Consider the following 25000-nt stretch of genomic DNA (forward strand, 5'->3'; position numbering starts at 1 on the left):
TTATAATAATTATACACATACTGGGACCATCCACTCTAACATGTACACCTGTATATGTGCACAAACCTTTTCATGTCAAGGACCTATAAATGAATATGTATTTGGCTGCTGACACCCATCAGAAACTATACTTTGTGTCATTGATCGACCTCCATAAATAAATATTCAAAATAGCAGATCTAAAAGAGATGTAGATCGATAGATATTTTCCAATAGCCAATGTACGTATATAGCGGTATAGGTTTAAAATGGTCAAACTGATTTTAATGCCGTATTAAGACCATTTGCTGGGGACTCCCTGGGACTCCCTGGGACTCCCTGGGACCCCCTGGGACTCCCTGCAGGGACCCCCTCAAGACAGGGTTTATAACTGAAACATAAGGCAGGGTCCAATAACGGTGCTGCTTCATGTGAATCGGACATCTTGTGGCCAGTGTTATTTTCAACAATAAAACATGAAACAGCGCCCCCTTGGCTACCTTCCTCGCGCATGCACAACAGGGACGACAGGCACGCACAGACACACTTCTTGATAGCGTGGTCCCTCTGGGGCCACGGCGTAACAAACCAAACAATTATTCACAAATACTAATAGTACTTCATAGCATAATATAACGCCTGGTCTGACGCTCTCACATATTATGCACGCTGCCTACTGTACGACATTCGAGACAGTGGATTGGTTCCCCTCCCTGGGATGTACATGTGTCATGTGGGCATTGGAAAGCCTCTAAGCAGGTCCTTAACACACCGAGACCTGCAGCATGAGACACATTCTACAAAATGTGTTCTCAATCCTAGCCATTTTCTGAAAGACCAACGTATGTTGCCACATCCTATGTTGTACTGTATATCAGTGGTGCTCAAACCTATATCAGTGGTGCTCAAGGACCCACAAAATTACAAAATTATTATTTGGCCACCGGCGCACATCTCAAAATATCTAGTTTCAGAGACCTCCAGAACCAAAGAATTGAGTAAAAATGTTGCTTTATATAAAAAAATTAAAAAAATAATCTAAAACAGCCCGAATATCTACAGTAAATATCTATTTTTGAATAGCAGATGGTATATAAAAAAAAATGCTTTTTTATCTTCTAAATCTAAAACGACACAGGCGCTCTCCCGGCAGGAAGGGGTTAAGGACTCTATAGGTCTACTGTAGTCCTCTACAATGGTCCTTTATTACGCTGCCATCTGTTGCTTTCCGCCTGCCTCCTCCGCTCCCCTTCATCCACTCATGGAGGACGAGGATGAAGGATGCTCTGGGCCCAGTGGAATGTGATGGAACGGCATACAGTACTGTCTCACCACGACACGCGCTGAATGGAATCGACTGGGATATTGTGTACTCACAAAGGCCGGCCGTACTGTATATGTGTCCAAGAATGTGCCTGTGTGTTTATCGCACGCACACACGCAACGCAACTCAACGCACGCAACGCACACAATAATAAATAACCCATTAAGACAGTCTGAGTCACACTAAATCACACTTTCCAAGATAAAAACTAAACAAATTACATTAATAGTTAATCGTTAAATGTTCAACAATACTGTACAAGCTCAACGCAGCCCAACGCAAACATCTAAAATGACAGAGATGCTTTAAAAAACATGACATAAATTATACAGTAAAGCCTTATCCGCGCAGGAGCCAATTATTCTTGATTCTAAATGAATCCTCATACATGGTTTAATCCATTCTGGGCGGGAACCCCTTTTGCAGTTAGCATCACGTTATGCTTTAGCTATTGAAAAATAGCAGATCTACAAGCTCATAGCGCGCCACCGAGTGGCGCGCTAAGAGCTTGTAGGTCTGCTATTTTTGAAAAATCGAAGAACGACTGACATAGAAAACATAGCTTTTTCAGAAAACCGTCAGGATGTAGAAGAGGTTTTTACTAGAATCTGATCTCAGGTCAGAATGGGTTAATTCACAGCACCCTGCCTGTGACACGAGCACTGCTCTCGTTTTGCACATGCTGTACATGAAACAGAGCGGGGAATTATAAAAACCGCACGCTGTCCGACCATCAGGCGGTTCATATCTGATGCCATACTGTTTCATCATCAATGACTCACAGCCCTTTTTTCATTCCAAGGTCCCCCGTTGTTAATTTAGTGTATACTGTATACGCTCAAGTTACAGATACAGACCCCATACGAGTCCAATTGGTTCCTATAACTCTGTCAATCGTTTAGCTGGGGACCCCCTGGAACCCCAAGGACCCCTCCCTGAGTGTCCACAGACCCCTGGGGGTCCGCAGACCCCACGTTGAGAAGTGATGCCATGCATCATGAGTCAGCAACCTTTTTGAAATGCATGCAGCGCCATGTATTTTATTGTCTTCTAGAGACGAGTAAGACGCGCGAATGCGGGAAGCGAACGCAGATCGCAACCATGAGTCCCCTCAAGTCACCATGACTCACAAATCACTCAGCTCCATATATGGGCAAAAAAGGGGCCAGGTCCACAACAAACAAATCACTCAGCTCCATATATGGGCACAAAAGGGCCAGGTCCACAACAAACAAATCACTCAGCTCCATATATGGGCACAAAAGGGCCAGGTCGACAACAAACAAATCACTCAGCTCCATATATGGGCACAAAAGGGGCCAGGTCCACATATACAGTAAGCAATGCAACACACTCCATATTTGGACGTATAGCGGGACAGACACACACACAGACAGACACACACACACACAGACAGACATGATCTGCTAGGTCTCATAGTAAGTGCTCACTGCGTTCGCAATCACTGCGTTCGCAATCACCGTTCCCCAAACAGTGGGTCCATTTCGTGGGCCGCGGACACGTTTTTTTATGGTTCTCTTCATTTTTGGTTTCCTACATTTTGTTTTGATTTATTATAATTTCAAAAACATTCGAAAACAAATGTTTAAGGAGAAGTGAAAATAGCCGATCTACAAGCTTGCTGCAACGTTGTGAGGTTGTAGATCTGCTGCTTTCACTGGTTTGGGTCGCGGGTGTATGTCTACATTTTTTGGGGGGGGGTCACAGGCTAAAAAGTCTGGGAACCACTGTTGTAAATAGTCAGTTTGCCATAATACATCAACATCAGGTTTGATCATCAAAACTAAAGATTTCCAGCAGATGTTGATTGTCCATAAATCTGCCTTTCTTTGACATCAGGACATTGTGATGATCATTAGACCCAGAGCAATACCTCACCTCTCTCCCACTTCCTTCATAGTGACAGCTCAGCGTTTGAATCAATGTAGAATTATATTGTATTTTAAACCTAAACTCCTCTCTTTGGCCAGTGTGCCAGTGTGGTGCCTCAGGCCTGGCACCATGCCTAAGGTTAACTTTACAAGAAATCTCTAAGAAGAGAATACCAGGACATGTCCTTTAAGGCACTTTATAATACTTAGTAGCTACTTTTGCACATTATATTCTCTATTACCTTCAATGTCCTGAACCCCCCCCCCCCCCCCCCCCCCACCCCCTCCTCATCAAGGACTCGGCTATTTGTCCCCATTTTGCTTTCATTAACCGTATCTTCAGAATTATTGGCTAAAGGACTCAGAGACTGGCATGAAATGCTCTATTGACTTTCATAGTTACTCATATATACTGTAAATATTGTGATTATTTTTTGTATTATGATTGCACTTTTGGGTTTTGGCTGAATGTTGTTTGTGTCGACACGGACAAGAGAAGGTGTCGTACCTACTGTACATGGACACTATAAAAGTGACACTTCCTGTTGATTACAGTCTGACGAAGGTTCCAAGCCTCCACGCGTAGGTTGTGCTGTCTCTGCTCTGCAGCATACTCTGCCAACCATAAAATAATAAAGTGCCCTAAAGGACATGTCCGTGAGTGCTGGTATATTCTCTTCTTAGAGATTTCTTGTAAAGTTAACTTTCCCTGAACGCGCACCCGGTAAGAATGTATACAGAGACATTGAGACAAATTGGAGTCGTGCAGGCTTCCTTGCTTCAGCCATGCCTAAGGTTTGCCTACATGATGCTATGAGGTGCATTTCTTATGGTTAGTTTTATTGTTTTGGTATATTCAAAAATCAACATTTTGTGTGGTAATGCATGCGTGCTTTCTGCTGCATGGTGTGTGTGTGTGCGTGCGTGCGTGTTTGTGTGTGTGAGCGTGCGTGATGTGAAGAGGATAGATTTATTTTCATTCGCAGTCGGTGCATTTGATTTATAGGTGGCACACACATATATTTGGCTTATTTAATAGCACATGCATACTCACACACACACACACACACACACACACACACACTACAGCTGAAGGGGTTGTCGGTAGCAAGGCGACATGCACCACTGAGGGATTCTTGTGTGTTGGATTTCCACTGGGGCGGGAATCATATTCATGGTGCTGTAAGGTACTTTGATTAAAGGCCCACCAAATCGCTCATGTTACGCACACACGCACGCACGCACACATGCGCTCACACTCACACAAACTCACGTCTGCTGCTGTAGGCCATGCGCTGGCAGTGTGCAGTTCTGTGATCTGCATCTCCAGGGACAGAAGGCCATCCATTGCGGTGGCGAAAGCCAACGTGGAAACGCATAAGAGCCCAGGCGTGCGTTTCGCAGGCATTCATCTTCATTTTTCTTTGTTCTTCTATCACTGAGAGAGAGAGAGAGAGAGAGAGAGAGAGGGGGTGGGGGGCATGAGGGCAGGTGAGCATGGATGCAGACACACTTATCAAAATATATATGTACTTGTCTGTCCAATGTACAGTACTATCTGTGTTCCCTCTATACATGTGTAAATGCATACATACAGTATCCGTCTACTGCTGTGCTATCCATTATGCCGAAGGGAATATCACTTACAGTACTAGCTGGGGCTCAACTGTGCTGACCTTTTGTCATGATAGACTCGACGCATAGACCAAACGCTACACGGCAAATCCCTCAGGATGAATTTAACTAAATGTAAACCTTGATTACCTTTTATAAATCTTAACAACGCTTGAATTTATGATAATGTCGTACCAGTAAACTGTGTATATTCGTGTAACGCTGACCGTGTAAAAATGTAACCGTGAATTCCTTTACTTTTGTTTTGCACGAGTATAATAGTATAATATTCTGTAATATTGACGACAGTATCTTTGAAAGGGTATGGCGTTTTGAATTGGTGGACTGTCGTCGAATGCACTTCTTCTCGACAGAGTTTCACTTTAAGCAGGTTGTTAATAAAAGTAGTCTCAATCTGCGTTATAATAATAATACCATCTCAGTTTCCGTCTCCACGCTGGACTATACACTACAGCGTCTTTGCTGAAACCTGCCTCCAGTAATCAAGGTTATTGCCTCAACAGGAACAAGGAAGCAATTTCTTTAGACAAAAGCAATACCACAGAGTATATTATATTGACAGTAATGTAGCTATGATATTGCAGAGGATGTCAGTCTGCCTGGCATCTGTTGGAAGTTTGGAAACAGATTGAGATTGGACGAGGAGGCCCAGTGGGCCGTAGAGAAGAAACCATGTTTTAACCCACTATAAGACCGTGTCCGGGAAAGCATTTGTGTAATTTTTGACGGTTATATACAGTACATATAATCCTAATAGTCCTTGACATCATCGTCAAAAAGACGTCATTAGCAGTAAATGAGTTTAATGGGCCGTGTGTGTGTGTGTGTGTGTGTGTGTGTGTGTGTGTGTGTGTGTGCAGGCTGATCCGGTACTGAACCTAAGGACTAAGGAGCAGGAGTCAGAGCTGGTGCGTCAGAGCCTGGCCGCTCTCTCCGCCATGAGGATACGCTTCCCCGGCAAGACAGAGGAGGAGGCCGAAGCTGTACTGGATGAGGTGGGGGCGCACGTGTGTGTGTGTGTGTGTGTGTGTGTGTGTGTGTGTGTGTGTGTGTGTGTGTGTGTGTGTGTGTGTGTGTGAGTATGTGTGTGTGTGCGTGCGTGTATGTGTGCGAGTTTGCGTGTGTGTGTGTGTGTGTGTGTGTGTGTGTGTGTGTGTGTGTGTGTGTGTGTGTGTGCGTGCGTGCGCATGCAGGCGTGTGAGTGTGTTGATTTGGAAAGCATTTCTGTGATTGAAGACAGGTAGTCAATGAACATACACTATGCAGTGTTAAGGATAAGGGATAAGGTGCAAAACAGGGGGAGGGTAATAATTACCTGCGGTTTGCCTCGACAGACTGTATTATAGGTTGATGACTGCTCTGAATTGATTGGTCTGCTTATGAAACCAAGGCCACTTACCAACAACGTTAGACTTATAACAACGTTTATTAGAATTCCGGGCACTGTACTCTTTGAACAGAAATTTGCCGTTGGCAATATATCTTCCTATAATCTACCTGCAGTAACCGTAGTGATGACCTTGAGACTAGATAGCCATGTCTTTTGCACACGCATCACATTAACATGTTCCTCAAAACGTGTAAAAAGTTCATGTTGCGAACGGAGTTGGGGTGGGTATCTGAAAATAATGCACACTCTCCAGCCAATCAGAATTGGGGTATTCTGGTGGTCATGGTAGTCCATGCGGACATTTTCTATATGCAAGAAAAACAAAGAAAACCACACCCAGGATGGGAAATGGAAAAAGAGACAAGAAAGAAAGAAAAAAAGTAAACACAAGGCCGAACTGAAGGAAGAAAAAAAAAAACAGTACAGTTACAGTAACCCTACTGTACGTCATGCTCTGCGCAGAGAATAGCAGACCTACTGTACGAGTTCACGCTCTGCGTCACATAAGGGAGTTTGAAGGTTGACTATTTTCGGCGCGCGACACCGTCACGCGACAAAGCACCAATCAGGCTTTATCCTGTAGCCATGTGCAAATGTCAGGATCAGGAGCGTGAGGTGTCCTCGGTCCTATCCCCCAGACGTCCCCTCGCTCGGCAGCCAGGTGCGGTCACTCTGCAGCCTCTACGTAACTAACAGTGACCTCCTGGCATCTCTTCACAATAGCCCGTCCAGCCGGGCCGCTGCTCCCATTGTCTTTCAAACGACCCCGCTGACGACTGCTCTGTCCACCGCTATTCCCCGCCGCGCCATCGTATTAATCAATGCCTCCTTTATCCGTATAGCTGGATACTGTAGTTTCCTTTCTCGTGTGCCGTGTGTGCTTGTGTCGCACACTGCAGGCACGCACGCGCACACCACACACGCACGCACACCCATGCTGGGGTCGTGAGAGACAATTACCGCCACACCTGTAGTGTTTACAAACCCTAATGAGGGCCTGGTGGAAACACAGACGTGCACCTGCACCTGTAAAGCTTCTAATTTGCGTCGGGGAGATGAGGCGGTGCTCGCCAGACACGGAGACCATATCTCTCACATTTTGCTGCCATTTAAAGTTGAAGGCTAATTGGGTTAATGACGGGTTTGAGTAAGTGTGCTGCTTTCATTTTCACGTTGCATAATAATCTCCAGGTGATGGCGACGGTCAGAAAGAACGGCAAAGCGTGCGATGTGATGCTTTTAACACCTACAGTAAACCATATATACTGTACGTACAGTAGTTGACCGGTATCCCCCTGGGCTCTATACTAGGTCTGCTCCTTTATTTTTCCCCCAGAATAAGTTAATCTGCCTGTGGATGCCACGAGTGGATGGGAGGAGCACAGGAGCACGGCCAACAGAATATGTTTCATACGCACGCGCACGTGCACATGCACACACACAAAAATACTTAAAAAATACACAAATACACTGGTGCATTGGCTATACACATACTGTACATATGCCGATACACCTTCAAACGCACTATGGCTGGCTCTTACTTCCTACATGATGGTTTCTCCAAACACCTACATACAGTGCAGTAGAGTACACACACGCACACACACACACACCACACACACACACACACACACACACACACACACACACACACACACACACACACACACCTATATACAGTTTGCTTTACGGCGTCCCATGGGGAAAACAGTGTTTGCTGGGGTTCTAGCTGCATGGCGTGCTGAGAGTAAAGTGTGCACACCAGACCAGCGGGAAGTTGCAGCCTATATAAGTCAACAGAGGAACAGTGAGACAGCCTGTAGGCATACCGTGGGAGCCAACACATGGAAAACCCCTCCAAACTGCCCACAGGACTTTCTTTATTTCTTTTCTCAAACCCTCGACACCTTTGGGTTTCTGGTTCAAGAACAACAAAGCTCCACACAGTCCACTACTTCACCGCCAGACTTCCGCCCAGGTCCTGCCTTGCGTTCAAGTTCAAGCAAAGTACTATGAAGTATAAAGTATATACTGTATGTATGAATGTCTGTCTGGCCTGGAAGTGAAAGGCTTTGAGAATGAGCTCCAGAAAATGAGCCTCTTTTTCTCTTTTCTTTTTTTGGAGAAAATCCATTCAGTCTTAAAATACGGGAAGAAAGCCAACCACTTCAGGTCACATTATGCCCCGATGTAACCTCCAGCCGGCGGGAGTGACAGGCAGCTACAGTCTAGCACGAGGCAGACCGCCAAGGTCGCTGGAACGTCTCTCACCGCGGCGGGCGGGTCGGCGGGTCGGCGGCTGCTCAAGTGAGAAAGGCATATTCGCTTCCCTCTCCGTTGTCTCTCCGGCGATGCGCATTGATTTCGTTTTTCTATTTTTTATCCATTACAATTCTTTTCTCTTCTTTCCTTTTTTTCACCACCGGCAGGGATCGAATGACGCAACATGGCGGCCGCCCTGACAGAATATAATGGTAGTAATGATACCCCCGCCGGCTGCGGCGGTCAGCCGCAGGAAAATGAGCAGCGGGATTAACCCATTCTGACCTGAGATCAGATTCATACGAGGTTTCCACTGGACACACACTGGTCTGATTAACCCATTCTGACCTGAGATCAGATTCTGAAAATGTCAGTCGTTCTTCGATTTTTTCAAAAAATAGCAGACCTACAAGCTCGTAGCGCGCCACTCGGTGGTGCGCTATGAGCTTGTAGATCTGCTATTTTTCAATAGCTAAAGCATAACATGATGCTAACACCAAAATGGGTTCCCGTTCAGAATGGGTTAAATGGAGGGAAAAGGAAGCAAAAATATGGGAGAGAGAGAGAGAGAGAGAGAGAGAGAATGACAGAAGCGTGGAGGAACTGAAGCAGGGTGGGACGGCTGGGGATGCCAGTATTTTTTTGTATTCTTTTGTTTGCAACAGTTCTTGAAGACGCTCTGAGGGACTACGTTTGTAGTTTTTGTAGTTTTTTCTTAGGCATACTGGCGGCTGGCCTGTGAAATCACGACTAAGTCTTATATTTGGTCAATTTGCAAATGAAGGTTTTGTTTGGTTATTAATTTGTTCCCACTTTGGTTGTTCAACAGATCCTCGACAACTGGAAGTACCACAAACCAAAGGTGGCTTCCTATTGGCTGGTGAAGTTGGACTCTACCAAACAAAGGAAGGTGAGATGTCGATAATAAATGCTTTTTTTTTATTGTTTTGAGGCAGCTGTTGAAACAGACTTAAAATGAGAAGCATTCTAACTAATGAGCCCCTTTCTTGAATACCAAATTGATAAAGAACAAACAGACAGACGCAGGCAAGAAAAATAAATCCCCCAAAACAAACAGTGACAGAATGCAAATCATTATCGCGCACGCACGCACGCACACATGCACGCACCCACGCACGCACACCAACAATGTATAAGAATGGATACAGTATTTACACATTATCAACACTGAATAATAATAGCGAATAATGTGTTAGCCGACAGTGAATCTGGATGAATATATATGTACATATCGTACATCATGATACAGTACATCAATTAGCCTTAATAACATCTGTCAAAGTACAGGAATGTACATCCTGCACATGTCTTTCTCACTATAGCTATTAATCCTGTTTGACTGAGTAATTATCCTGAACCTCACAGCATTTATTAGCTTTTCTCTTTGTCTGTATAGTGTGTAATTGTAATTTAATTGCTCTGTGCAGCACTTTGGTTCGACCTTGGTCGTTGGAAATGTCCTTGTGCGCCATATACTGTAGATAAAGTTTGATTTGATCCTAGTAGTCCATGTGTCACAGAGCGACTCAAGACAAGTAATATAGGACCCAAAATGCTGAACAGACCGGCAGGAGCAGAGAACGTCAAATTACAGTATTTATTATACTGAAAACACTAGGTGAACATAACGGGAACAGAACACCATAACAACATCTATAGTCAAGCAGGGAACACGAGGAACTGAGGGTTTAAGTAGACACAGGGATCACAAGACACAGGTGAACAGAACAAACAATCAACACTGGGATTGGCTGGGAGACTAACAGGACACAGGTGGAGAAAACTATAGTAATCACAGGGAGGTGAGACAAACACAACTAGGCAGAACAGGAAACACTAGGGCATCACTACACAATAAAAGTACACAGTATACAGATTATAGTTCAGGACAATACAGTTCGTGACACCATGTGCAAGTGCATCCGTCCATTCAGAGTCAGTGGTCAATAGTCATAGTGTAGCCTCACTAGCCTGATGGCTACTGACACAAAGGACAGTCAGTGGTCCATATAGTAATTTGTAGCCTGATGGCTACTGACGAGAGGAGGGATATGGAGGGATGAGCCTATTGGCTCCCAGTGGTGGAAAACGTACTCACATGTTTTACTTAACCCATTCTGACCTGAGATCAGATTCATACGAGGTTTCCACTGGACACACACTAGTCTGATTAACCCATTCTGACCTGAGATCAGATTCTAAAAAAATGTCAGTCGTTCTTCGATTCTTCAAAAATAGCAGACCTACAAGCTCGTAGCGCGCCACTCGGTGGCGCGCTATGAGCTTGTAGATCTGCTATTTTTCAATAGCTAAAGCATAACATGATGCTAACACCAAAATGGGTTCCCGTTCAGAATGGGTTAAGTATAAACGTATCAATACTGCAACATAGAAATACTCTGTTACAGGTCCGGAGTTCTACATTTACTACACCTCAAAGTTTTACGTACTGTACAGTACTTGAGTAAATGTACCAACTAATAGTTACGTTCCACCACTGCTCCCTTGGAAGGCCTCCAGATGAAACAGCAGTAATAATGTGCTCTTCACACTCTGTGTTTCTGTCTGATGTTTGACTTCCAGTGAAACGTGCGTGTGTGCTTAACGAGCAGTAGCACAGGAGTGGATAACGAGCAGCAGGAGCGTGCCATCACACCGTGCCATATTGTTTAGTATTGTGTACACTGTACAGTGTGTACATACAGTAGTACAATATACTGTACATGTGTGTGTGTGTGTGTGTGTGTGTGTGTGTGTGTGTGTGTGACCATCTGTAGCATGTCTACATGCTGGTCACGTCTGGTGAGATCTATCAGAAAAAAGAAAAAACATTCGCGCACACACACACACACACGTGCGCGGGGCGCGCACAAACACACACGCACCCACGCTGTAATGAGGAGCAAGATATGAAAGGCAGCGCCAAAAGGGAGAGAGAAAGAATGAGGAGCGAGAGAGAAAATAAAAGAGAGGAAGGCATGATGGAATGCTTAGCACATGGCTCCTAAGTACGCCTCCACATCTCCTAGCAGTGGCGAGGCTGACGTCGGGCCGGCAATTAGCCCTCTGCTCTTCAGGCTCCGTTACTGGCCTCTTAGCCTCTTCTGGCGCTCTATCCTCGCGTGGCCAGCCCTCCTCCAATCTCGCTCCAATCTGAAGCCTGAGGTATGCTTTGTTGTTATGCGGTGGACGTGCAGAGAAAATAGTCTACAAGATACGTGCACGAAGGGTGAGCGGTACGGTACGTGGACTGATGCAACTCGCATCTGTTTCAGACCGGGTGAAACACATCCAAACAATTTGCTGTATGACAGTCAGAATAAATGGAGGGCAGAGTCACCAAAACATTGCCTTATAATATACTGTACACTGCACTGTACTGTATATACAGTATGTAGTCGCCATGAATAGGTAATGTGCGCATTAGGGTAAGCCCCTCCCCCTCTATGGAACGGCTCACACACATATACACAAACACACATACACACACACGCACACACGCAGGTTCATATAACATCACACTACTCACTGTATACATAACATGTGCATGTGAATTGAGTTGTTTTGCGTTATTGCGTGCGATTGTTGTGAAAGAAAATAATACTGGCATGCATGGCTTGCGTCTGTGTTTGTTCATCTGCATTTATTTACCGTGCGCATGTGTTTGTGTTTCTCTGCTCTGTCTGTCTACTAATGCTGTGAGATTTGAAAGCTAAATAAGCTGAGAGGAATCCTTCGGCTGGAACACGTTCAGCGCCCTAATTAACACGCAGCGTATCGCCTCATGTTTGCTGCAGTGTAGCGTTACGCTAATGTGAGTCCTGTATGTCCAATGCCTTGTCAGCAACGGGAGTATATTTGCGTTAATTTTCAGATAGGAAACACGTCAAAGTAGATTAACCATTCATTGAAACAAATGGAATACAGTTAAACTTCGTGTTAAAGGCGTTAAAGGCTCCGTGCTAAATTTTGTCAAAGCAGCATGCTGAGCAAAATCAGAGAACATTAGCAACCCCCCCCATTGAATTCTAGTTTACTTTAAAGCCTGCATGCACACAAGAATTTCAGTTCAACATTCAAATTGCATTTGCATTTAAAATCAGCATAATCAGCAGACTATATGCCAGACTATGATCAAAAGGTGGAGTATGGGGTGATGGAGGCAAGCTTGCGAGCAGCAGCGACAGCAGTGTCTGTGAAGGAATGGGGCAGCTGTAGTGAAGCCAAGAGCCGTATGGATGTGTGACGTAACAGTCAGCTGAGATGTGAATGAGGAATATAGCTAGGCTGATTATTACAATCAGCTGACTGACAGCTGATCACAGCTAAGGCATTCAGACTATAACGTGCCCCTATATGAACTATTGCAGGCTTCATTTTGTGAAATCTGGGGGTGCAGTACGTTAGTTAGACTAGTCATTGGTCCGACAAACGACAACCTATACCTCAAACCCTAACCTAACCATAACCGCAAGCACGGGAGCAGGCGCTAGTCCGACATCTGACTAATGCTCCGTCGGATTTACATGTGGTCCCCGAATTCTGGGACAACCTTTGATGTGAATGTTCTCTTCCTCCCTCGTGGTCAAGGTGCTGGACATCGTGCGCACCAACGTTCGCTCGGCACTGCAGCGCATCTGGAGGGAGTCTGACGTGGACAGTCTCCACCTGTACCGTCTCTTCAACCGCGTGTTCAACAGACTGCTGTGGAGCCACGGCCAAGGCCTGTGGAACTGCTTCTCCAACACTGGGTAGGTCCAACCAAGGCCTGTGGAACTGCTTCTCCAACACTGGGTAGGTCCAACCAAGGCCTGTGGAACTGCTTCTCCAACACTGGGTAGGTCCAACCAAGGCCTGTGGAACTGCTTCTCCAACACTGGGTAGGTCCAAGGCCTGTGGAACTGCTTCTCCAACACTGGGTAGGTCCGGCCAAGGCCTGTGGAACTGCTTCTCCAACACTGGGTAGGTCTAAGGCCTGTGGAACTGCTTCTCCAACACTGGGTAGGTCCAAGGCCTTTGGAACTGCTTCTCCAACACTGGGTAGGGTCCAAGGCCTGTGGAACTGCTTCTCCAACACTGGGTAGGTCCAAGGCCTGTGGAACTGCTTCTCCAACACTGTGTAGGTCCAAGGCCTGTGGAACTGCTTCTCCAACATTGGGTAGGTCCAAGGCCTGTGGAACTGCTTCTCCAACACTGGGTAGGGTCCAAGGCCTGTGGAACTGCTTCTCCAACACCGGGTAGGTCCAAGGCCTGTGGTACTGCTTCTCCAACACTGGGTAGGTCCGGCCAAGGCCTGTGGAACTGCTTCTCCAACACTGGGTAGGGTCCAAGGCCTGTGGAACTGCTTCTCCAACACTGGGTAGGGTCCAAGGCCTGTGGAACTGCTTCTCCAACACCGGGTAGGTCCAAGGCCTTTGGAACTGCTTCTCCAACACTGGGTAGGGTCCAAGGCCTGTGGAACTGCTTCTCCAACACTGGGTAGGTCCAAGGCCTGTGGAACTGCTTCTCCAACACCGGGTAGGTCCAAGGCCTGTGGAACTGCTTGGGTAGGGTCCAAGGCCTGTGGAACTGCTTGGGTAGGGTCCAAGGCCTGTGGAACTGCTTGGGTAGGGTCCAATCTATAGAGTTTGTGTTCGTCGACTAAAACCAAGACGAAAAATGTTCCTCGACTAACTTTTTTCACTGACAAGAACTAAATAAAAACTATAAACTAAAACTTACATACATCAACTGATGTATTGACAATTTCAGTAGGCTAAGCAAAATAATATTTTGGTCTCCGGTTGCCGACCGACTCTATTAAATATGCACGATTGATTTCATTGGCATTTGGTGAAAAAAAAAGAAAAAGTCAGAATTCGACCGACCAAAAAGGTCTTTGATCAGTAAAATTCTCTTTGGTGAGACCACCTGTCGTGCGAAGTCAAAATAACGTTTTCTTTCATCTAAAATATCATGTTTTGGATTGCGTCATCACGAGGAGACGCACAACACGCATTGCATTGCACGTGAGAGAGAGAGAGAGAGAGAGAGAGAGAGAGAGAGAGAGAGAGAGAGAGCTGACGGTCCCTCGGATGAAATCATGAACATATAACATATAAGAATTAAGCCTAACACTTATACACATATGTGACATGACATAGGCCGCCGCCTATCTGTTTCGGAATGGTTCACTTCACTCAAGCTCACAACAACGTCTGCATTGTGAGCTTACACAGAGTGTAGTGTGTGCGTGAGCTATAGCTAGCTAACGTTAGCTATGTTTTTTGTCTTTTAACCTGTAGCACTAGCTAGCAAATATTGAAGTTATTAGAAAAGAAGCCTATCCCTCATTGGCCCATTAAGTTCTGCTTTCATACTGGGCTGTACAGCACTGTTTCCCACACTGTGGGTCGGTCGCAGACCAATTATTATTATACATTGCACATAGATTCACATAGTAATGTGCATAACCCTTACTATAAATAGTTGGACCACTTACTGTATACGATGGTTTAGTTTTAATGATAAAAAACATATCATAATAGCAATACAACAAGGCATAACAACAAGGCAACAGGGGTAAGCCATTTAAATTCCATTCCGTCCATAGCGCAACGATTAGTATTCACAACAAAACTTTCACACCTCGCAACAAACACTCCTTAATTCATCCTAGCGTCCCTCACTGTGCTGTAGCCTATACTGTCCATCTCAGAGGGACAGATGGGGCGTTCTGCCTTTCATTACACAGTCAAACGAAACGAGGAACAGGCTGAGACACAGATGAACAAACAGACAAACAAACCGGCGGGCCAACACCCTCCACCTCCGGCGCTCATCCACCTCCCCGGGGAGGCTGCACGCAACGTGGTCAAAGTGTGTATAATAAGGCCACAGATCTCTGCAGCTGATCGGGGCTTTTTTCACAGACGATAGGGGAGGAAGGAACGGAAGGAGAGGGGAATTAAGTGAAGGAAGGAAGGGGGAATAAGCCGACGAGAGCTATGTAGGCCTCATGCGCTCCCTTCACTGTGGCTTGTTATCACAGCCTTTCAAGTGTTCTCTCAGTTCAATGTTTTTCTCTCCCCCCCTCCCCCTCCTCCCCCGTCTAACATTCAGAAGCGGTGCTACATATGTGGCTTTTTTCCCACAGCGAGTTAGTCCAATTGATTGTGACTCTACCTTTAGTGAACACTGTGAGCCGAGCATCCATTCAAGCACTTAAAACATACACCCCACGACTGGTGCGCAAACATTGTTATATATATGTTATTAGCCTGAAAGACACACACGCACAAATACACTGGTGCATTGGCTACACACATAATGTACATATGCCGATACACCTTCAAACGCACTATGGCTGGGTCTTACTTCCTTCATGATGGTTTCTCCAAACACCCACATACAGTACAGTACACACACACACACACACACACACACACACACACAGTACACACAGACAGACAGACAGACACACAGACAGAGAGAGAGCTTTCAGACAGATGGCCGCTGAGTATCTTTTCATCTCCTGCCTGATGGAGTTGTGACCTGTTGCCTCCCTGCTCCCTGCCATTCTTTCCAGTTCAGTCGCTCGGTGGTCGTGATGACTCCCCCGCTGTAGACAGACTGAGGAGCTCACTGGCTTTATTCTGCACTCACCACCCACCGCTCTGCAGCCATTCCATGCCTCCGCCCCCGCTCTCTCTCTTTGCCAAGGGATATTGAGATAGTGAGAGTTGAATGAGTGAAGTGACAGAGATAAAAGAACGATAAGGAGAGGGAGGGAAACGGAGGGACTCTCTGACAGAGGGCAAAAATAGAAGGAGATAAATCGTAGAGGGAAGGGAGAAAAAAAAAGGAGGCAAAGAAAAGATTACGGCTCAACGATGGAATGGACAGATCTTTTCCCTTTGAGTGGTGTCGGAGCCCGGGCATTGGGAGGATTAGTCTGGCCCAGACGAGCCCAGCCCGGCCCGGCCCGGCCCTGACACACGGCAACAGCCAGCAGCCCCGCTGCGCCGCCCCATGCAGCGTCTGTCTGATCGCAGAATGACCCGCGTGAACCCACTGGCCCGTCTGACCGTGGCCTTTTCGTCCAATCCCCCCTCCCCCACGAAGGGGCACGGCCTGGACAGGGATGAGCCCGCGGGTGGGCGCACGTATAGCGACAGCCAAGTGGCCCACCTCGGAACGTGCACTCTCCAAATCCATACGCTCCCCCCCCCCCGCCCCCCTCTTTATCAGCCTCTCGTGTTTGATATTTTATCTCAGGGCCTTAACCCATTTAGACCCGAGTTAAAAACATTCACTTTGAAATAATATATAGTCAAAGATTTGCGCCACATTTTTACGATTTTTTCAAAAATACAAGCTCTTAGTGGCGCGCTATGAGCTTGTAGATCTGCTATTTTTTCAATAGCTAAACCAAAAGGGGGTTCCCGTCCAAAATGGGTTAACAACAGTCAAAATGGCCCTGGTGGCTGGTGTCGTGTGGCGGCGCTGAATTCAACAGGCTTTGAAAAAGCAGATTTTTGGGAGAGGTGGGGGAACGGAAACGCATGCCGTTTTGAACCCTTTCACAGGAAGCGCAGCCACCCTAACCCCTACTGAGGAGTAGAGACACATCAAACGCTCCTCCAGGGCTCTGTCTCTCAGTTGTTGAAGCGTTCTCACAGTCAGGGGTATGTCCGGGTTGTAAAGAGGGTTAACTGTATACTTGGATTTGTTTCATCCCAGCTCTCTTTGTCTTTCTTCTCCCGTTGTCTCCATTTGTGTGTGCGTGTGTGTGTGTGTGTGTGTGTGTGTGTGTGTGTGTGTGTGTGTGTGTGTGTGACTGTGTGTGACTGTGTGTGTGTGACTGTGTGTGCATGTGTTGTGCACACATGTGTCCGTCTACTCTACAGTATGTCTGGAAACGCATCGAAAGGAAATTGTTGGGTGTATTTCATTTTTCGGTGTTACTGTGATGCCAGGCCAGCATGACGTTAACTGTACTAACGCCTAATCGAAATGATTAGCTTCAGCTGTGTTGTTTACCCAATCCAAACGTCTGCCGTGAAAAGGGTCCATTCCTTCCACACTGTGTTTACATAATACTGTACATTGGGTGCCGGAGTCCGACTACTATACTCACGGGGACATGAACCTGTGTCTGTTCCGTGTTTCCCCGGTCAGTTCGTCTACTACTCACAGGGACATGAACTTGTGTCTGTTCCGTGTTTCCCGTGCAGTTCGTCGTGGGAGACCATCTTCAGCAAGAGCAGCGAGGTGGTGTCACCGCAGGAGCTGCAGTGCTGCAGGCGTCTGGTGCAGCTGTGCAGAGACTGCCTGCTGGTCGTCTACAAGTTTGTCTCCGAGTCCCGCGGCTCGCTGACCGGACTCAGCCCGGAGTGGGACGACACTAGGTGAGGAGGAGGAGGACTCACCGTGGTCCTCTGACACACCCCCACCCCCGCACCCCCTCCCCCAACCTCTGTCAATGTTCTGCAGTATCTGCTGCTGTTATTTGCTGCTGTTATGGCTTGTAACACCGCATTGCATCTGTGTTAAAACAAAAAGAAGACCTGGGGCCAATTCTACAAGATTGTCTTCTGAATCGTAACAGTTTTCCAAAAAATTAAACTAGGAAATTCGGTGGTTCTCACACTTTACCAGGTCAAAGACCCCCAAAATGATATGTATTTGGTCGCGGACAACCATCTCAAAATATGTTGTTCCAGGGACCCCCAGAAGCAAAGTATTGAGTTAGAATGTTTCGATTACAAAAAAAAATATATATACAGTATATATATTCAAAGACAAAAAAAAGTACATATATCAGCTATTGTTGAATAGACAACCAATGTTCTGTATATAAATCTAAAATCTAAAAGGACTTGATGCTATCCCGGTTAATGGGATACGGTACAAGGGCCAGATTCACTCCTCCTACGCAGAGACTGGTGCAGTGCATGCGCCATCGTCTTGCATGCTACTGGAGGATATGTGGAGATTGTATTTTATTTTTACCAAGCGTGGTGGGAAGAGCCCACCCATACGTCTATGAGAAGCGCTTTCGTTCCAGGAACCTTTATTGTATTTCCTGAATCGGAGCACAGCGCTATGATGATCCCGAGAGAAAGTGGTTGGAGGTTTGGGTTTGTTTAAGGCAAGGTGAACCGCAGATTTGTCCAAAAAATGGATTGGATTAAGTCTCCCTTTTAGAAAGCACTGAAATGAATCCTGTCCCTATACAGTATATGTGATAATGTTTCCAGCCACACTGGAAGGTTTTGGACACACACAGGCACTAAAATATCAATGTGACGTTTTCTGTATTAACTTTCAATCTATGTCACGTATAATGTTTTCGCCTCCGAAAGCAAATCGTCCCTCCTTCTATTTTTACTGTCAGTTCCAGAGGAGGCAGCAGAAAGTGTGCGTATACTTTTAAAAATTCACACACACTCACAGGCTACAGTGTAGAGCCCCCTGGAGCCCAAAGTGCATGTTAGCCTGCTAGCCACTACAGTACAGGCGCTACACCCTTTGGGCTTGCAGGGAGGGCAGTGGGGGGGTAGAGGGTGCTGTTAACAGGAAATAATGACCCACAGATTAGTGCTCAGGTTAGCCCAGGGTCCCCTGAGGCCTGCTTAATTCAATTAGAGCCCCAGATGAGCCCCGGTGCTGCGAATGACCTTATGAGAGCGTGCGCGGTCCTCCTTTTTCTCGGGGCATCGTTGCTTTACATGATTCATAACCCTGGCACATATTTTAACAGGCTATCACTTTGTCCCTGTAAGAGCTGCCCTGTTTAACCCATTCTGAACGGGAACCCGTTTTGGTGTTAGCATCATGTTATGCTTTAGCTATTGAAAAATAGCAGATCTACAAGCTCATAGCGCGCCACCGAGTGGCGCGCTACGAGCTTGTAGGTCTGCTATTTTTGAAAAATCGAAGAACGACTGACATTTTTTTAATCTGATCTCAGGTCAGAATGGGTTAATCAGACCAGTGTGTGTCCAGCGGAAACCTCGTATGAATCTGATCTCAGGTCAGAATGGGTTAAAGACGAGGTAGAGGCCAAGGAGAGCTGGTGTTTATCTTGTATACGCGGTAACGTGGCATGCACCATTAAGAAGGCTAGAAAGATGCTGTCGTCGCTATCTGCTTAGTCTCATCATCGCTTCTTTTTTGTTTTATTTATCGATGTGAAGGATAAGATTTAACTGGATAACGTATGAGATTTTACAGTCCTTTGTGCTCCCCAGGATTATATTTATCGACTTTTATGAATTTATAAAACTTGTGTTGGGCATATTTCTGTTGCTGTTGGAGGTTTTCTTGTGTCGCCATGTGGTCTGTTTCTCCTTATTTTCCCCCTCTGTGTTACTGTTTTCTATATATTTCTGTGTGTGTGTCTATGTGTGTGTGTGTGTGTGTGTGTTTATGAAAGCTTGCCACTGGTTGTCGGACCAGCCTCTGACTCCGCCTCTGCTATAGACTCCGCCTCTGCTGCTGCCGCTGCCGCTGTTGCATCCTCTTCCTCCTCTTCCTCCGTCAGTCCGCCCCTCGACGCAGGTCTCTGGTTTAGTTCCCATAAGGACGCCTTTAACCCGCTTGGCCGCTTCCCCCCCCCCCGCACCGTCACCCCTCTCCACCCGCTTACGCCACCCCCCTGCACCCTCGCCAGCCTCCCACCCACCCCGCCGCACCGTGCGCTTCTTCCTGCTGTAGCTGCTGACAACCGCCATCCTCATAGCCACGCCCGCCCGCTGCTGCGTGCAGAGACCACCCCCCCCTCCTCACTGATTGGCTGATCAGTTTACAGCATGATTGCCTTGTTAACAAACGGGTTGACGGTCAGGTAGATTTGAATCGTACCCGTTTGGTGATTATGTGATTATCATTATTTATTTCATTTCATTTCTGTAATTGGGCCTGCGATGAACTTTGAGAATGAGGTGGAAGGAAAGGAGACAAGAGAAAGAGACAGAATGGAAACCGTTTGGAACGCTTCATGCTTGTCGATGCTGCAACCATTTGGGCAACCTGCTAGACTATATACCACGACGTTATTCAACCTGCTAGAGTCACTACTACCACTATGTATTTGCTCTGATGTGACACAACACATGTATGCCTTGTGATGGATGTTGTTCACTGCTTCACAGCACAGTGAGTGCATTCAATGTGAGTGGCCCGGAGTGGGAACGGAGTGCCTAACCCCAGCTGTGTTAGGGCCACCATCAACCCACTCATCTGCACAGGACCATGTCTCTTCACACAAATACTGTATGGCTCCTGTTGCAATGCATACTTTAATTACGTTACGTTACGTAAATCTCTCCTCTTGTTCCATAATGTAGACAGGAGACATCCGCACAGAGAGACTTCCATCACACTTCAGTCCTCAGACAGTCAAGAGGCAATTAACATTAGCAATTTTGTCATTAGTTGCATATGCTTTGCCTTGCCTGGATGAGAGGGGGAGATGAGTGTGTGTGTGTGTGTGTGTGTGTGTGTGTGTGTGTGTGTATGAGTGTGTGTGTGTGTGTGTGTGTGTGTGTGTGTGTGTGTGTGTGCGTGTGTGTGTGTGTGTGGTGTGCCGATCACCTCCTTTCTCTGTAACTCACAGATAGTGACAATGAACCGACATCCATGATGGCTTGTTCACTCTGCAGCCTCAACTTATCAACACTTACAGTATAGTACATACAAACAAATAACACAAGCAACAAGCACCTTTACTAAAATTAGCCAATGTTTAGTCAATGTGTGGGAGCACTTTCGTTCTCCCACACACGTCCCTTCAAGTCCTCATCCACACAACACATGCTCAAAGAAACTAGTGCCTTTTAACATTTTGCCATTCTTGAGCACACAGAGTATCAGGGTGGATCTGAGAGACACTTGAACTCACTCACACACACGTCATGCTCACTCTTGTTTTCAAGTGTCCTTTGCTGAAGTTATAGTGAGCGAGGGGGAGTGTCACTGTTCTGGCACATGTTCTGAGAGGGGGTGAACAAGCCAGAGCAGCTCCACTATAGTGACCCCGGCTTCCCCCGAGGGGCTGACACACACCAGGACAATAATCTCCCACCATGACGACACCAGTTCCAGATACCGCTAACTTTCATCTAGCAGAAAAGTGCAGCGATAATTAGGGTTAATTGGGGTGTTTGGCGGAACGTGGGCTGCAGATAACCTTCAAGCCGCTGTGTAGTATAACGCACTTGGTGTCTGATTGCGTTAGCGATCTTGACAAAGCTCCCACCCTCCCTAAGCCATATAGCTCATACGTCTTAATTCCCTGCGCTGCGTCGCGTCCCAACGGAGGACGTGAGGAGCAGCACCATGGCCCCCGTCAGTGAAAACACTCCCATACAGTATACGTACAGTGTAATGAGTTTGGAGCTGGATGAGTCTGTTTTCTCCCCATCTCTCTCTCTCTCTCTCTCTCTCCCTCTCTCCCTCTCTGTCCACTGATTGATTTGAACCGAAAGCAGAGAGCCCGTTTCTGTGGCTCTTCTCTTCTTCAGCCCAGGCTGCCGAGTTCTTCTCCCTGATCAAAGGAGGCGAGAACCTGGACGACGCCGGACGGACGAGGGGCCCAATTAAATGTAGCCTGCAGAGACATCGGGCAGCTCGGACATGAGAAGCCTATCCTTTATTCCACCGACCCCCCCCCCCCCCCCCCCCACACCCCCGGTCACGTGATTCCCCCTGCGAACTGGACCTTCTCAAAGTGAATTGTAAAACACATACACACACACACACACATACACACACACATCTCTCAGGATGGCTCTAAGCTGAATCTCATGACGTCACAATACGCTCTTCACACACGTCACTACACTCTTCACACACGTCACACTACGCCAGGGATGTGGAACTCATTTTGGGGTGGGGGGCCGCATTGGACAAAATGTGACTTCATGAGGGCCGGAGCGGTGCAACCATGCAGTCGTGGACTGCAAAGCATGCTCACACATGTTTACGTACACAGCTGTCACTTGGCTTTGTTTTTCTTCCTGTTGTGCATGCTATAGCTACTACACTACATCACACAAATTAGAGTGGATGAATTCAGGAGGAAAAAGGTGCCGGACCGGACTGTGCTCTCGCCGCCGCGGCCCGGCCCGGTTCAGCCACGGCTGAGGGAAGACGACGACGTGCTCGACCGTACCGTACCGTACCGTACCGTACCGTACCGTACCGTACCGTACCGTACCGTACCGTACCGTACCGTACCCACTTGGCCCACTTGAAGCCATTTTCTAGGACATTCTGGTTGAAACTAAATGAAGTTAATTTGAATCCATCTCAACTCTCCTGGGGTCTGGGCGGTGCTGAGCAGAGTGCCCTCCAGCGACAGCCCCCACGCCACCCCTTTTCTCACAGTCAACTTAACCCATTCTGACCTGAGATCAGATTCATACGAGGTTTCCAATGGACACACACTGGTCTGATTAACCCATTCTGACCTGAGATCAGATTCTAAAAATGTCAGTCGTTCTTCGATTTTTCAAAAATAGCAGACCTACAAGCTCGTAGCGCGCCACTCGCCACTCGCTTGTAGATCTGCTATTTTTCAATAGCTAAAGCATAACACGATGCTAACACCAAAATGAGTTCCCGTTCAGAATGGGTTAAAGAAGAAGAAGCAGCCTGGCTAATTTGCCCAAGAGCTATTTCACAGGGAGAGGTTCTGTCAGCGAGGAGGAGTACGTTATCTCTCCACCAGCTTGAAAGAATTCAAGATATTATTTTCACAGCCCGTGTAATCCTCCTCCAATAGCTGTGCCGTTTGATTAGATTGTGAAATCTATAGTATTCCACGGGGACACTTCCCTTTTGTTCCCGTTATACACAACATTTACTCGTGTTGGCATTATTCATGAACGTTGAGGTCTCTCAACTGTATAGGCCTGATCTGCCGCTAAGTTGGGAGTTTAATATCACCCCAGTGCTCTGCGGCATGGAATTAACACGTGATAAATAAACCCCCTCTCCCCTTTTGTATGCCTATAACAAACAGCATCTAATACTGTACATTACAAGATACTGTAAAGTCCTGCGAGTCAGCGCTAACCTATAGCCTGAAAGAGACAGACGTGGAGGGGGCGGAAAAAGTAGCACTGGAAACCGACGCTGACTTCCTATTGGTTCACCAGCCTATGAGCCCGCCTCCCCTCCCCTATACCCTCCCCAGTAGAACGCAGCAGAGAACATGGAGCGACGCCCCCTCTGCACTCTTATTCGTTTAGAGAAATACGAGGTTCACGTCCACTCCTATGCCTACTTTTCCTGCTGGGCTCGACCAGGCTTTTCATTTTTTTTTCTCTCTGCGGAACCCGAGGCTAGTTAGTGGTAACCCTTTCCCAGGATCTGGTCATCTCATCATCTGACAATCCTAATCTTCTTCACGTCCTGGTAACCACAGACAGAACAGACAGGCGTGGGGCTGTCTGTGCCCCCTGTCCTGGTAACCCGGTGGTGACTGCATCTCACCCTGACGCTGCATGGTCTCATTCCCAGGTACTGGAACGCTGTTAGCAGGAGCTGTCTCACTGCTCTGTCTCGGTGGAAGGTGTCATAGAAAGCTCTTAGACAGGTACTGATGTCTAAGCCGCGGAACGATATAGGTGAGGCTCTTCTGTTAACCCATTCTGACCTGAGATCAGATTCATACGAGGTTTCCACTAGGACACACACTGGTCTGATTAATCCATTCTGACCTGAGATCAGATTCTAGAAAAATGTCAGTCGTTCTTCGATTTTTCAAAAATAGCAGACCTACAAGCTCGTATCGCGCCACTCGGTGGCGCGATATGAGCTTGTAGATCTGCTATTTTTCAATAGCTAAAGCATAACATGATGCTAACACCAAAATGGGTGCCCGGTCAGAATGGGTTAATGATACCCCCAAAGTTGAACGTCCCAGCTCGCGCTTTGCGCTTGCGGTTTTTATTGATTTCGAGATATATATTTATATGCGATCTGCCTCAGCATAAAGTATTATCTATATAGTATGTGTATACATACTATATACATAGTATATAAGAATCATATACTATATCATAGTAGTATTGTAAAGTACTGCATATTGCCCGTTACAGACAAACCGGTAACATAAAACATATCACTTCATACAGTATATGGGTTGCACCATATAATTCTCCAGATGTGGAGGCGTGCCAAACCTTCCCCGTACATAATTATGTAATTGCGGGCATCGTTATAGAGTGTCACACTGCCACAAACATGAGCTGACAATAAGTTCACGATGACGATGCATTAAATATAGACTTTTAACACACACACACGGGGCTGATGTGGCCCCCGAGCTGATGGGTTCCTACGACCCGGTGTCTTAAGAGTGATCTCTGCCTGTCTAATCACCTCTTCATGTTCACCCTCAACCCACCCCCCTCTCTGTCTCTCTCTCTCTCTCTCTCCCTCCCTCCCTCCCTCAATCCCGCCCTCCCTATCTCTCTCTCCTCTCTCCCTCCCTCTCCCTCTCTC

The 25000-nt window shown here is 46.7% G+C and overlaps 1 protein-coding gene across 1 annotated transcript in view; it reads left to right on the top strand.

Annotated features, from left to right (window-relative positions):
• ttll7 (tubulin tyrosine ligase-like family, member 7) overlaps nt 1–24096 on the top strand; it is a gene marked incomplete at its 3' end in the record, with an annotated part of 88008 nt that extends 63912 nt beyond the window's left edge. The window contains exons 17-22 of the mRNA XM_080769967.1: nt 5691–5825; nt 9312–9392; nt 13094–13254; nt 17719–17892; nt 19923–20047; nt 24014–24096. Coding sequence (XP_080626093.1) covers nt 5691–5825; nt 9312–9392; nt 13094–13254; nt 17719–17892; nt 19923–20047; nt 24014–24096 — 759 coding nt within the window. The remainder of the gene's footprint in view (nt 1–5690; nt 5826–9311; nt 9393–13093; nt 13255–17718; nt 17893–19922; nt 20048–24013) is intronic.
• Between the last annotated feature and the right edge of the window lie 904 nt (nt 24097–25000).

The sequence above is a fragment of the Protomyctophum bolini genome (assembly GCF_963924005.1).
Source record: "Protomyctophum bolini genome assembly, chromosome: 8".
Taxonomy (NCBI): Eukaryota; Metazoa; Chordata; class Actinopteri; order Myctophiformes; family Myctophidae; genus Protomyctophum; species Protomyctophum bolini.